At 47.5% G+C, this 14489-nt stretch overlaps 1 protein-coding gene across 6 annotated transcripts in view; it reads left to right on the top strand.

Moving 5' to 3' along the window:
- The window catches only part of tox2 (TOX high mobility group box family member 2), a 273425-nt gene extending 263301 nt beyond the window's left edge, over positions 1-10124 (top strand). For all 6 annotated transcript variants that reach the window (XM_072515365.1, XM_072515364.1, XM_072515366.1 and 3 more), the window contains 4 exons: positions 5335-5415; positions 7438-7851; positions 8267-8400; positions 9021-10124. In XM_072515365.1, the coding sequence (XP_072371466.1) occupies positions 5335-5415; positions 7438-7851; positions 8267-8400; positions 9021-9057 (666 nt within the window). In that variant the 3' untranslated portion in view covers positions 9058-10124. The remainder of the gene's footprint in view (positions 1-5334; positions 5416-7437; positions 7852-8266; positions 8401-9020) is intronic.
- The last annotated feature ends 4365 nt before the right edge of the window (positions 10125-14489 follow it).

The raw sequence follows: 14489 nt of genomic DNA, 5'->3' as shown, positions 1-14489 counted from the left end.
TGCTACCATGTAAATCTGAGATTGCCGTGGTACCTGAGCTGCTGTGGAACAAGAATCTCGAACATCTTGCCTGGGTGCAGTTGCTGGTAGTCACGGATTTGTTGAGTTGAACTATGTAAATTCAACAAGCACTAACTGGTACCATGTTGTGTTATGCTTCTTCCTGCAGCATAAGCTTCCTTGATGTATACTCTGACAAAGGAAGGTTCGGACTTGGAGATAGGTTTAACACATTTATTGAACAGTTAACAATTCTCCTACTTGAGTTCGACTCTCCTGCTAATCTTGCTATAGTAACTCAATCTAACTAACCAGTTTGCTCTAATCCATGCGGTGTGATGCTTCCGATCTGCCCCTGGCTCTCTGGGTGTCGGCTATGGAAAAAGATAAAGAGCATGTGTGCACTGTCATTTTTATATGGGTAGCCCCCCTTGTGATAGTGTCACCTCTGGGTGTGTCGTGACTGCCCATTGGTCGTGTCCTATCTTACTGGCCTATTGGTTGAATGTCTGTGTGTCATGTCTCTGGTGTTCCCTCTAGTGTTTGTTTAGTCTTAGTGTACCTACATTAACCCTTTGTGTATTTACGGTGTTGCATATCACCACAGTCCCAAGAAAAGGAATTTGTGGGATGTCTATGAGATGTTTTTTTGGAGCAGCTTGTGACAGAGCCAACTAGAGAACAGGCAATTCTGGATTTGGTGATGTGTAATGAGGCAGACTTGATTAGGGAACTTAAGGTGAAGTTACCCTTAGGGAGCAGTGACCACAATATGATCGAATTTACCCTGCAGTTTGAGAGGGAGAAGCTGCAATCAGATGTAACGGTATTACAATTAAATAGGGGTAACTACAAAGACATGAGGGAGGAGCTGGCCAGAGTTGATTGGAAAAGGAGCCCAGCAGGGAAGACAGTGGAATAGCAATGGCTGGGGATTTTGAGGGTTATTAGGGAGGCACAACAGAAATTCAACCCAAGGAGGAGGAAACATGCTAAGGGGAGGACGAGGCATCCATGGCTGACGAGGGAAGTCGAGGACAGCATAAAAACAAAAGAAAAAGCATTCAAAGTGGCGAGGATTAATGGGAAGCCAGAGGATTGGGAAGCCTTTAAAAAGGAGCAGAGGACAACTAAAAAAGCAATAAGGGGGGAGGAGATGAAGTATGAGTGCAAGCTAGCTAGTAATATAAAGGAAGATAAGAAGAGTTTTTTTCAATATATAAAAGATAAGAGAGAGGCAAAAATAGACATTGGACCACTGGAAAATGTGGCTGGAGAAGTAATAATAGGAAACAAAGAAATGGCAGACGAACTGAATAGTTACTTTGCATCAGTCTTCACGGTGGAAGACACCAGTGGGATGCCTGAGCTCCAGGAGAACCAGGGGGCAGAGGTGAGTGTAGTGACCATTACTAAGGAGAAGGTTCTGGGGAAACTGAAAGGTCTGAAGGTGGATAAGTCACCTGGACCGGATGGACTACACCCCAGCGTCCTAAAAGAGATAGCTGAGGAAATTGTGGAGGCATTAGTGATGATCTTTCAGGAATCACTGGAGGCAGGAAGGGTCCCAGAGGACTGGAAAGTGGCTAATGTAACACCCCTGTTTAAGAAGGGAGGGAGGCAGAAGACGGGAAATTATAGGCCAGTTAGCCTGACTTCGGTCATTGGTAAGATTTTCGGGTCCATTATTGAAGATGAAATCGCAAGGGCAGCACGGTGGCGCAGTGGTTAGCCCTGCTGCCTCACGGCGCCGAGGTCCCAGGATCAATCCCAGCTCTGGGTCACTGTCCGTGTGGAGTTTGCACATTCTCCCCGTGTCTGTGTGGGTTTCGCCCCCACAACCCAAAGATGTACAGGGTAGGTGGATTGGCCACGCTACATTGCCCCTTAATTGGAGAAAAATGAATTGGGTACTCTAAATTTATTTTTTAAATGTTGAAATCGCGGAGTACTTTGGAGTGCATGGTAAAATAGGACTGAATCAGCACGGCTTTGTCAAGGGGAGGTTGTGTCTGAGTTCTTTGAGGAAATAACAAGGAAGGTAAACAAAGGAGAACCAGTGGACATGATTCATTTAGATTTCCAGAAGGAGACTGTTAAATAAGTTAAGAGCCCATAGTGTTCAGGGTAAGATCCTGGCATGGATAGAGGATTGGCTGACTGGCAGAAGGCAGAGAGTGGGGATAAAGGGGTCTTTTTCAGGATAGCAGCCGGTGACTAGTGGTGTGCCTCAGGGGTCTGTGCTGGGACCACAACTTTTCACAATGTACATTAATAATCTGGAAGAAGGAACTGAAGGCACTGTTGCTAAGTTTGCAGATGATACAAAGATCTGTAGAGGGGCACGTAGTATTGAGGAAGCAGGCGGGCTCCAGAAGGACTTGGACAGGCTAGGAGAGTGGGCAATGAAGTGGCAGATGGAATACAATGTGGAAAAGTGTGAGGTTATGCACTATGAAAGGAGGAATTTAGGCACAGACTTTTCTAAACGGGGAAATGTTTAGGAAATCAGAAGCACAAAGGGACTTGGGAGTTCTTGTTCACGATTCTCTTAAGGTTAATGTGCAGGTTCAGTCGGAAGTTAGGAAGGCAAATGAAATGTTAGCATTCATGTTGAGAGGACTAGAATACAAGACCAGGGATGTACTTCTGAGGCTGTATAAGGCTCTGGTCAGACCCCATTTGGAGTATTGTGAGCAGTTTTGGGCCCCGTATCTAAGGAAGGATGTGCTGGGGCCTTGGAAAGGGTCCAGAGGAGGTTCACAAGAATGATCCCTGAAATAAAGAGCTTGTCGTATGAGGAACTCTGGGTTGAGGACTCTGGGCCTGTACTTGTTGGAGATATTATTGAAACAGGATACTGCGAGGCCTGGATAGAGTGGACATGGAGAGGATGTTTCCATTAGTAGGAAAAACTAGAAGCAGAGGACACAATCTCCGACTAAAGAGACCATCCTTTAATTCCGAGGGGGGGGGTGCGAGAGGTTAGGGGATTCCCTGGAGGTCAGGAGGGCCCATGCTCCAAGGTCCCGGAGGGCAAGGTGCCTCCAATAGATTGACCCTTCAGACTGAGGTGCCCTCGCCATCTTCCCACCTGAGATAGCGAAAAGTTTATCCCGAGGGATTCCTGGCCTACCTGACCAGAGTTTCTTTATTTTTCGATGTTCATTAATTGGCCAGATGCCAGAGGAAGTCCTGCCAGGCGAACGCAGCTCTCCTTTCAATAACAGAATATTTTTCATTTGTTCGTTCCCCACATGACTGAGAGTCTTCAACATAAAAGTTTGAAAATCTGCGCCGCTGTGAGATTTATAGCTTCAATTCTAATCAGCAGGATAAACTTAACATTTTATTGCATGAAGACATCTACCCACCGCTTATTAATGCCATCAGAAAGCACTTCAGACCTTTACAATATGTATATTGTACATTAAAAGTTAACAAAGGCATAAGCTATCCAAGGTATTGGAAGGGTTTGTTATATAAAACAGAATTACTTCTGCTAGAAATGGGCTATTGATGTCACATTCTGCAACAGCATGAGAGAGCAAGTGGTAGCAGAAAGCATTGGCACTGCACAAAAGGAATCTTCAGCTGTAGTTCATGGTGGGGGTTTAGAGGTGGAAAACCCATCGTACTTAGGCAGGATATGGTGTAACCCAACCCTGCCACCTCCTGCCCCTGCCCAAAGAGCAAGAAGGTCCGTGGTTGACTTTCCTGGCCCATTGCCAATTGAGCCCCTTAAAATGGCCAATTAATGACTGCTTCAGGACCTCATCCCACTGTTGCTGTGTTTAGCCAACTGAGGGGAGGTCTGTCACCATGTGGTGTGCATGACAACTACTACCTTGTGGCAACTTGTCCCCTCCTGGGGTGTGTGCGGGGGAAGGGCTTCCCTTGAGGAACTGGGCATCAGGAAGGGAGAGGGGGGGATTGGGGGGGGGGGGGGGGGGGGTGCACTGAGTGCTAGTCCCCAGCACTTGCTTCTGAACACCCTACGGGCAGGATTTATCAGAAAGGTTTCTAAGTGTTATTTGTGGCAGATTTTGCTGGAAGTGAGTTTGCCACCGCTTTCTAATGGTGCTTAAGGAATGACTTAAGCTGCACTGCTTCTGAAAAGCAACTTATCGCAGTGCAGTGTAACCAATAGAAGCCAGGGGACCCCACTCCTAGGACCTACCCGGCTCGCTACACCTCGTGGGATCTAACGCGATTTCGGGAGACATTGCGATGTAAGGGCGGGATCACTTTTTAGTAGATCTGCATATTAAAACGAGACAGCTAGTCTCACTGTAATGTGCAGATTCCCGAGATAGCTGAGGCGTGGGATCAATCTCCTTTACATCGGAGACCTCAGGCGAGCGCAGTTCAGAGCTAGTGTCCACAAACGGGGCGAGACTGAATGGCACCCATGGGGATCTCCCGGGGGATTGGTGCACGCTCTTTGGGTAGGATGGTGCCCTGGCACTAGTGGTACCACCTAGGCACCCTGCCAGTGCTACCTGGGTGCCAGCCTGGCACTGCCAAGGTGCCCAGATGGTGCTGGCAGGGGCACTGCCAAGGTGATAGGTTGGCATTGCCAAGGTGCCAAGCTGGTATTTTCTCTGCGGTGAGGATTCAGCTGGAGTGCTGGGGGTCCGGGGGCTCTCCCGGAGCATTGGAGCTTTGGGAGGGGTTGGGGTCACTTTGGGCGCTCCATTACGGGTGGGTTCAGGAGAATGAGCGGCGATATAGTTCTAAGTCAGGATGGTGAGTGACTTGGAGGGGAACCTCCAGGTGGTGGGGTTCCCAGGTACCTGCTGCTCTTGTCTCTCGAGGCCATAGCAGTCATTGGTTTAGGTCATTCTGTTGAAGTAGGTGGGTTGCTGCAGTGCATCATGGAGATGGTACACACGGCTGCCGCTGCGTGTCAGTGGTGGAGGGAGTGAATGTTGAGCTGGTGAATGGGATGCCATGTATCAAAATCTCCAGCATTATGTCTCGCCAGAGTTGCAAATCCTAACCGTCTATCTTCTGGCTTGTGCTCAGAAATGGTCTCTTTTTTCCTCCACTGTTTCGTGCCTCATCCCTTCATCCAACTTATTCTCCCTTTTTCTATTCTCCTCTTATCCCAGGAATTGAAAACAATTTCCCTCTTTTCCCACCTCCGCCCTCTGCTGCCCAATATAATCCACAGGCTTTAGAAACCAAAGGACGTTTCAACTAGTTACCACATCAAACTGATTGTATCCTCTCTCCTAACTCTGTTGGGTCGATGGCTGTCTCAGAGACCTTGAGGTGTTTTTCTCAGTTAAAAATAAAAAGGTGATGGAGGTTTTATTTTTGTTCTTATAGGCGTACAAGAGGAAAACTGAGGCTGCAAAAAAGGAATACTTGAAAGCGCTCGCTGCCTACAGAGCCAGTTTAGTATCCAAGGTAAGGAATGACATCCGGTTCCACGTCACCACACGCTCGTTGGAATACACCCTCGTTCCCTATCGAGTTGACTTGTGGGCAAGTCAAAGGTTAGAGGCCTTCAATATAACGGGTGGGGTTCGCCGGTACCCCAGCCCCGGGTTTCTCGACGGCGTGCCGTCCGCTGGCGGCGCGATTTTCTACTTCCCGCCGCTTGTCAATGGGATTTCCCATTGAAACCACCCCACTCCACCGGGAAACCCGCATAAACCAGGAAAGACCAGTTGGGCCAACTGGCCTGATTCTGTGCTGTAAATTCAGTGTAATCTGTGCAGTCCTGATGGAGGACAAAAGCAGGCTGGATGTAAAATAGTTCCCCATATCCTTTCATTCTTAATAATACTTTCAGAATGAATAATCAATCTCATTCTCAAAACCTAGTTCACAAAAACAGTTGAAAGTAATCAGAATTACTTCAAGATCTATTTTTTAATCAATATATTGGGGCTGGTTTAGCACAGTGGGCTAAACAGCTGGCTTGCAATGCAGAACAATGTCGGCAGCGCGGGTTCAATTCCCGTACCGGCCTCCCCGAACAGGTGCCGGAATGTGGCGACTAGGGGCTTTTCACAGTAACTTCATTGAAGCCTACTTGTGATAATAAGCGATTATTATTATTGTTAGAATGTTGTTCAATCACAGATACCTACCCTGAATTGATGTCTGTGCCGATCTTTCTGTAACATGAAGATGTAACGTGGCACTTTATGATTATATTTGGGTTTATTTTTACTTGTTGCGTTTCTATAGATTATGAAGTGAAGTATTTTAACCTAACAAAATGGCACAAGGCTTGACACAGCTTTGATGGTGATGCTCTTTAATGAAAGGGTCTTGCTGAGTCAGTGGGCGGAATCTTAGCAGATTTCGGCAAAGTTTTAGACTCTGGCGTGGAGCTCTCCAGCTGCACAGACAGTTTACACATTGAATCTTGAGCCTCTTTCCCAAAATGAAATGAGTGGGTGTGGTTTACGCCATCACTCTGGTGGGGCGGGGACTCGTAGAGCCAGCAACCGGCTCCAAAGACATTGGGACACCAACTTTAAAGGGAGCCCCGACAGCAATGCAGCCTAATGGCCCCCAGCCCACATCCCGGAGGTATCGGGGACTCCTCTCCGGCCCCCTGCCCAATAATCTCCCCCCCCCCAATGTCCGCCCTCTCCCTCTGCCCACCACATATTAACGCACCCCAACCCCAACCCATCCCCACCTCACCCCCCACCAAATGGGGCTCCACTAGGGTCGACCCCTGGCACCTCCCCCACTGCCAGGTTGGCACTGTCAATCTAGTGCCAGATTGTGCCAGAGGGCAATGCCAGGGCACAGCCTGGGCATGTCCCTCACCACTCCCCCCCCCCCTCCCCCGGGCCACACGCCTCCCCAGGAGCCATACTTGTACCGCCGGGGGAACCTCTCAACTGCATCACGTCTGGCCAAACCTGTTGTAAATCTCGCCAACGTGATTTAATGAGGGGGGGGGGGCGGCATTGGTGGGGGCGGGGGCGCTAATAATATTTAAATTCATTCAAATGTGTTATAAAGAGTTTCACACTCTTTGTGAGCGTGAATCTTGTGATGTCGCCGCTGAGGGGCGGGGTAAATCAGGAAACACGTTCTCTCCAGCGAGAATCGCATTTCCTGATTCTCGCAGGACTCGTGCCCATGCCGTGGGCGGTGAGTACGGGCTCAAGATCGCGGCCAGTAAGTATGGTCCACTCAACCCGGGGGCCAGGAGTCAATCCCAACTCTGACGGCAAATCCATCTTGTACTAACTGGAATGGTCCATCAGTGAAAGGAATGTCTCTGGGAGCACAATGGGCTGAATCACTCTATGACTGTGAGCTACATCAGGCTAACCTACGATGATCATTCCCAAGAGGAACTGAATTATTGGTCCAAAATAACCCTCTTCCTATTCTTGTGTGTTCTATTGAGTAGCGCTGGCAATCTAACAGCCTTTTTTATTTGACCTGCTTCTGCAGAGCTACAGCGACCAAGTGGACACGAAGAGTGGACAAGCGTCTCAGCAATCACACATGATCCCTCCCAAACAGCCACTCTATACCCTGCCGCCACAGGCTTCGTCCCCGTTCATTGCACCAAATTCCTTCCTCCCTCAGTCAGAGCTGCAAACATACTCAGGCTCTTCTCACCGCAACCTCTCGCGGACCCTCACCTCCAAGATGTCGCAGATGCCACTGAGTGGCTCTCCCCCGCCTTCGCTGCAGATCAGCCCTCCCCTGCACCAGCAGCTCTCCCTCCAACACCACCACCAGCAGCAGGCTGCCATCCTGAACCAGTCCATCGCCATGCAACAAGTGCAGAGCCAGCCAATCATCTCCCAGCAGATGCCATTGCCGGTCCAGTCTCAGCTTCACTCTCCAGCTGGACAGCAGGTGAGCATTGTCATTCCGCCCAGAGAGTGGTTACAGCTAGTTTGGGAAAGCCCAGCGAACATCCCGAGCAGCCTGACCAGCAGCAGTAACCTTTAGCAGCACAGAAACCTATTCTCAGCAAATCCCCACGATCCCAAATGCCTCGGACCAATTCTGGCCCCTCTCTGCGTTGAAACTGGTTTCTTCAAAGTAAGAGAGGTGACAGGAATGAAATTCAAAATGAGCGATGAAGTGAGATAAATTGGGAATCCCAGGCATAACGATTTCTGCAGAATTATTCACTGTCGCCTGTGAATGAAATAATTCCTTTGCTCCTTATTAAAAACCCCAGCAGATATCAGCGAGTAGGATTCCTAGATTTAAGTTGTTGAATTACAATGTCTCGAAAATGAAGTGTAAATTTCTCTTCCTCCAGGCATATGCTCACATGCAGCCAGAGTTCCAGAACACAGTCAGTGCCCAGTCCCCCAGTGCGTCAAACCCACCAGTACAAAGCAGTGAGTGGGACAATGAATATTGCAACAGTGAGTGCGTCATAAACCACTGCAGGTAAGCAGGAACGGAGAGCGGCTCAGTAATGAGCTGGCAAAACAAAACACTCAGCTTGCGTTGGACACGTGGGTTAAACACGACTAGAAGCAGGGGGGGCATGTGGGTTAAAGAGCGGAGCGTTGTGTGGGTGATTAAACTGGATGTGACTATGGGTGATGTTGATTAAACTGGATTAGACTGGGGGGGGGATTGTACTGATTCAGTCATCCACTGCCCTTCCAAGTATTTTCTATCTGGTGTACACCAAGTACATTAGAAGACCAGGATGAGGTGAGAGGTTCAAAGCAATAACATTCTCCAGAGTTCAGAAATAATTAGAAGCACAGGCTGGAAATGATGCTTTGTTACAGGATTCCCAACTCAATGCATTCATATCAAATTTGCTCTGCTCGTGATTTTAATGCAACTATTAAAGCTCGCTTTCGTCACCGCAGACCACAGCTCTGGTCAGTTGATCTTTCCTGCATTTTATAATTGGTTTAAAACCGCTATTACAATAGCATTAAACATTCTCACCATGAAACCTTCAGATGGTAATGCAGCACAGGCTCCAGGTGAAGATACCAGCCTTGCCTCGCTTCGCTTCACGACACTAACACCTTTTTCTTTGAATTAAGCATGTTACCAAGGGACAAACCACTCTACCTCACCTGAGCTCACAAGACCTTCTTTACTTGGACTTCACCAAGGAGGTTACCAGCCTGACAGATGCCCCAGACGTTGGTAACACTGAGGACGTTAAAAGAGCCAGCCACCAAGCACTTGGAACTAGAGACCGAAACGGTGGCCTGTGAGCTCACTCATCTTATCATAGGATTCTAACCCTTTCTTTCCAAAAAAAATAATAAAGTTTAAAAATTAAAATAAAAGGGGGTGATTTAACTCTGTCCTATGAAGGAAATATTTTGCTTGCCCCAAGCTTAGTCCTCAACTGCTACTGTAGTGAACTGCTTTTGTGGTTAATTCAGGACCTTTGGCCCAACGCTTGTGGTCTTAACATTATTCCGATGATTATGATGATTTTTTTCCCCCCCTAATGTTGAACGGCACTAAACTGTGCAGACAGAATGTGAGTTCACAAATCCACAAGTGGACTGCTATTTATGATCAAGATGCCTTTTCATACCGCATTCTGACCACTTGAATAAAGACAAATTGAAAATGGTGAGGACGTTAAAATATTAAATGTGAAGCAGTTTGTTGAAGAAAGCGTATATTTAGGATATTGTTTTTCTGTAGTTTTACTAAATGTTCTAGATGTGTTGATAATTACAGAAGCTTTGTGTGTTGAAAGATTATTCTGTGATTTACTTTATAGACAAGAGAGTATTTTTTTTTGTCTCTGATTTTATGTAGCACACACTGTTCACTGTTGAATAATTGTGTAGAAGGGACATTTGTGTACGAAATGCCAAATGTATTTGTTTTTCTTAAAGACCAGTGACTGGGGCCTTTTATAGATGCATTCTGTAGCTTTTAATATTAATTTTCTCCATGAGCCTAATTATTTAATTTTTTTGATTGGCACTTGCCTAGTCTATTTAAAAAAAAAATTCATCAGTAAACTGTATGTTCAGAATAAGTTGGTGGTCTGTCACACAGGCCGTGGAGATATTTCTCCATTAGGTTTAACACCAGCTGTCAGATTTTATGTTCTTCTGTTTCATGTTTGATTTTTATATTTTCCCCATCAGTAAATAAAAATAATAATTTTTTACTCACGGGATGTGTAAACTTCACTTCTTTCCATCGAACCTTTGATTTTCTGTGTTAAGATCAACATTCCCCTCCCCGAGGCTAAGTGTGTGAGTGTGTCTGAATGATTCTGATCGGCCTACATAATTAAAAAAATACCAAAATGAGATGGTATTTGGGTCGGGGAATGATATTCTCCACAGAGCGTCTGGGTATTGATCGCTGATTCCAACAGTGTGCGCTCTCATCAATCGCCCCTGATGAGATGGTCAGTCATTGTGTTATATGAGCAGCTGGGGAGAGAGTGGTCGGTACAATGGGTCAGCACGTTGTCCTTCCACCTCCTTCAGTTTGGAGAGCTCGATCCCCTCTCTCACCAGCTTGTCAAATGAGTTGGAACTGGTCTCAATGCTCAAGAGCATCAGCCTACGGTTTAAGACTCACTAACGTGACTCGAACTTACAACCTCACTCAGTTGTTACAATCCCCGTGGAGACTGATAACGTTCCAAAAGAAATTTGAACTTCCACTTAATATCTGAAAAGGATGACGATATTTCACATTTTCAGTCTTTTACTGTAACAGATGACTAAAAACACGGAGCTAACTCAATTTTTGCAGGCGAGTTATAGAACATAGAACATAGAACAATACAGCGCAGTACAGGCCCTTCGGCCCACGATGTTGCACCAAACAAAAGCCATCTAACCTACACTATGCCATTATCATCCATATGTTTATCCAATAAACTTTTAAATGCCCTCAATGTTGGCGAGTTCACTACTGTAGCAGGTAGGGCATTCCACGGCCTCACTACTCTTTGCGTAAAGAACCTACCTCTGACCTCTGTCCTATATCTATTACCCCTCAGTTTAAAGTTATGTCCCCTCGTGTCAGCCATATCCATCCGCGGGAGAAGGCTCTCACTGTCCACCCTATCCAACCCCCTGATCATTTTGTATGCCTCTATTAAGTCTCCTCTTAACCTTCTTCTCTCCAACGAAAACAACCTCAAGTCCATCAGCCTTTCCTCATAAGATTTTCCCTCCATACCAGGCAACATCCTGGTAAATCTCCTCTGCACCCGCTCCAAAGCCTCCACATCCTTCCTATAATGCGGTGACCAGAACTGTACGCAATACTCCAAATGCGGCCGTACCAGAGTTCTGTACAGCTGCAACATGACCTCTCGACTCCGGAACTCAATCCCTCTACCAATAAAGGCCAACACTCCATAGTCCTTCTTCACAACCCTATCAACCTGGGTGGCAACTTTCAGGGATCTATGTACATGGACACCTAGATCCCTCTGCTCATCCACACTTTCAAGAACTTTACCATTAGCCAAATATTCCGCATTCCTGTTATTCCTTCCAAAGTGAATCACCTCACACTTCTCTACATTAAACTCCATTTGCCACCTCTCAGCCCAGCTCTGCAGCTTATCTATATCCCTCTGTAACCTGCTACATCCTTCCACACTATCGACAACACCACCGACTTTAGTATCGTCTGCAAATTTACTCACCCACCCTTCTGCGCCTTCCTCTAGGTCATTGATAAAAATGACAAACAGCAACGGCCCCAGAACAGATCCTTGTGGTACTCCACTTGTGACTGTACTCCATTCTGAACATTTCCCATCAACCACCACCCTCTGTCTTCTTTCAGCTAGCCAATTTCTGATCCACATCTCTAAATCACCCTCAATTCCCAGCCTCCGTATTTTCTGCAATAGCCTACCGTGGGGAACCTTATCAAACGCTTTGCTGAAATCCATATACACCACATCAACTGCTCTACCCTCGTCTACCTGTTCAGTCTCCTTCTCAAAGAACTCAATAAGTTTTGTGAGGCATGACCTACCCTTCACAAAGCCATGCTGACTATCCCTGATCATATTATTCCTATCTAGATGATTATAAATCTTGTCTCTTATAATCCCCTCCAAGATACAGATATATACACAGAGGACTGTTCCCCCTCCTTTATACTGACCACAGTCTCCACAAAAGTACAATCTTTCTAGCAGCCCGTCCACAGTCGCTTCCAGCTTCTAAAATTTTAGGCGGCAGGGTAACACAGTAGTTAGCACTGTTGCTTCACAGCGCCAGGGCCCCGGGTTCAATTCCAACCTTGGGTCACTGTCTGTGTGGAGTCTGCACGTTCTCCCCGTGTCTGCGTGGGTTTCCTCCGGGTGCTCCGGTTTCCTCCCACAAGTCCCGAAAGACGTGCTTGTTCGGTGAATTGGTCATTCTGAATTCTCCCTCGGTGTACCCGAACAGGTGCCGGAATGTGGTGACTAGGGGCTTTACACAGTCACTTCATTGCAGTGTTAGTGTCGGCCTACTTGTGACACTAATAAAGGTTACTATTCGCCCCGGTAGTTCACAAAGAGCCTCTGCTGACCACACAAATCTCTCTTTTTCCTCCTGCCCCCAAAACGTGGAGCTGGCAAGTCTATTTACTGTTCGCACAGTTGCCCTTGCCCTTTGTTCCCAGGTGTGAACACATGGCGTTCTGTTCAGCCAGTCCCTGCACGTTGCCAGGTTTATTGTCAGGCAGGAGGCAGAATAGGCACACGGAATGAGTGGGACAGGGAATGGAAATGCCAGACTGTCTCGATGATGGTCATCTTCTCAAGCTGGGGGGCAATTAAGACAGATTTTGGAGGTATTGTCCTTTCCATGTTGTTGTGTGATTCCCGACCAAAGGAAGACTGAACAGTGCTCCACCATGTGGGAGGGAGCGGAGCTGCTCAGCAACTCCACTCACCACCAGCACTGCCCCCCCCCCCCCCTCCGCCCCCCGTACCCCATCCAGTGCCAATGGTGGATCGCCGAATCAGCGACTGAGTGCCTCTGAAGTTGTTTAAGGCCGAGGTAGGTTTGGGTCTCCCAGGGGGCTGGGAGATAAGGGGAGGGATTGGGAAAGTAGGGTTGAAGCTGAAGATCAGCCTTGATCGGATTGAATGGTGGAGCAAGCTTGACGGGCCGAATGGCCTACCTTGCTCTTATTTTTTTATGTTCACAGATTTTACCCAAGTCCAGGGGAAATGAATGAAGAATTTTTTTTAAAAAAAATATTTTTATTCTCCTTTTTCACATTTTCTCCCAAATTTACACCCACCAACAATAAACAATAATCAGTAACAAATATGTCAATCCCCATATCAATAACAGCGATCACATCCTCCCACCAAACCCCAAACATTAGCCCACATGTTCACACAAACAAATGACAAAAAGGAATTAGGGATTACCCATAGTCCCCATTAATACACACAGCCCCCCTCCCCCCCCAACCCTCCCACCCACACGCCCCAACTAATGTTCCATGTTATCCACTTCTTGAAAGTGCAGAATGAATAATGTCCATGAATTGTAGAACCCCTCCGAGCTTCCCCTCAGTTCAAACTTAACCTTCTCAAGAGTCAAGAATTCCAACAGGTCCCCCCATCACGCCAGGGCACAGGGTGGAGAGGTTGCTCTCCAACCTATCAGGATCCGCCTTCGGGCGATCAATGAGGCGAAGGCTACAACATCTGCCTCCGCTCCCGTTTCCAACCTTGGCCGGTCCGACACCCCGAATATGACCTCCTGAAAGCCCGGGTCCAGTTTCACGCGCACCACTTTAGAGATTACCCTAAACACCTCCTTCCAGTAATCCTCCAGTTTTGGACAGGATCAAAACATATGAACGTGTTCAGCATCATCATCCCCCCCCCCCCTCCCCCCCGGCAGTGTTCACACGCATCTTCTACACCTTCAAAGAATCGGCTCATCCTCGCCCTCGTGAGGTGTGCTCTGTATACCACCTTCAGCTGTATCAGCCCCAACCTCGCGCACGAGGTGGAGGCATTCACTCTCCGGAGCACCTCACACCAGAACCCCTCCGCCATATCCTCCCCCAACTCGTCCTCCCACTTTGCTTTGATCCCTTCCAGTGGTGCCTTCTCCTCTTCCAAAATAGCCCCGTAAACCGCTGACACTACCCCCTTCTCCAGTCCCCCTCTCGTCAGCATCTCCTCCAGCAATGTGGAGACCGGCTCCTCCGGGAAGTTCTGTATCTCCTTTCTGACAAAATCTCAAATCTGCATGTATCTGAACATTTCCCCCTTCTCCAGCCCATAATTCGCTTCCAGCTCCTTCAATCCTGCAAACCGACTCCCAAGAAACAAATCTTTTAGTGTCTTAATCCCCTTCTCCTCCATTTCCGAAAATTTCCATCCCACCTCCCTGGCTCAAATCTGTGGTTCCCCTGAATCGGCAATTCCCTTGACCCTGCCCCCAACCCGAAATGTTGGTGAAACTGCCTCCAAATTCTCAATGAAGCTATTATTACCGGACTCCCTGAGTATCTCCCAGGGGCTATCGGGAGCGGCACTGTTG

This window comes from Scyliorhinus torazame, chromosome 8, assembly GCF_047496885.1.
Source record: "Scyliorhinus torazame isolate Kashiwa2021f chromosome 8, sScyTor2.1, whole genome shotgun sequence".
NCBI lineage: Eukaryota > Metazoa > Chordata > Chondrichthyes > Carcharhiniformes > Scyliorhinidae > Scyliorhinus > Scyliorhinus torazame.
Note: the sequence above shows the minus strand (reverse complement) of the source record. Positions and strands in the feature narration are given on the sequence as shown.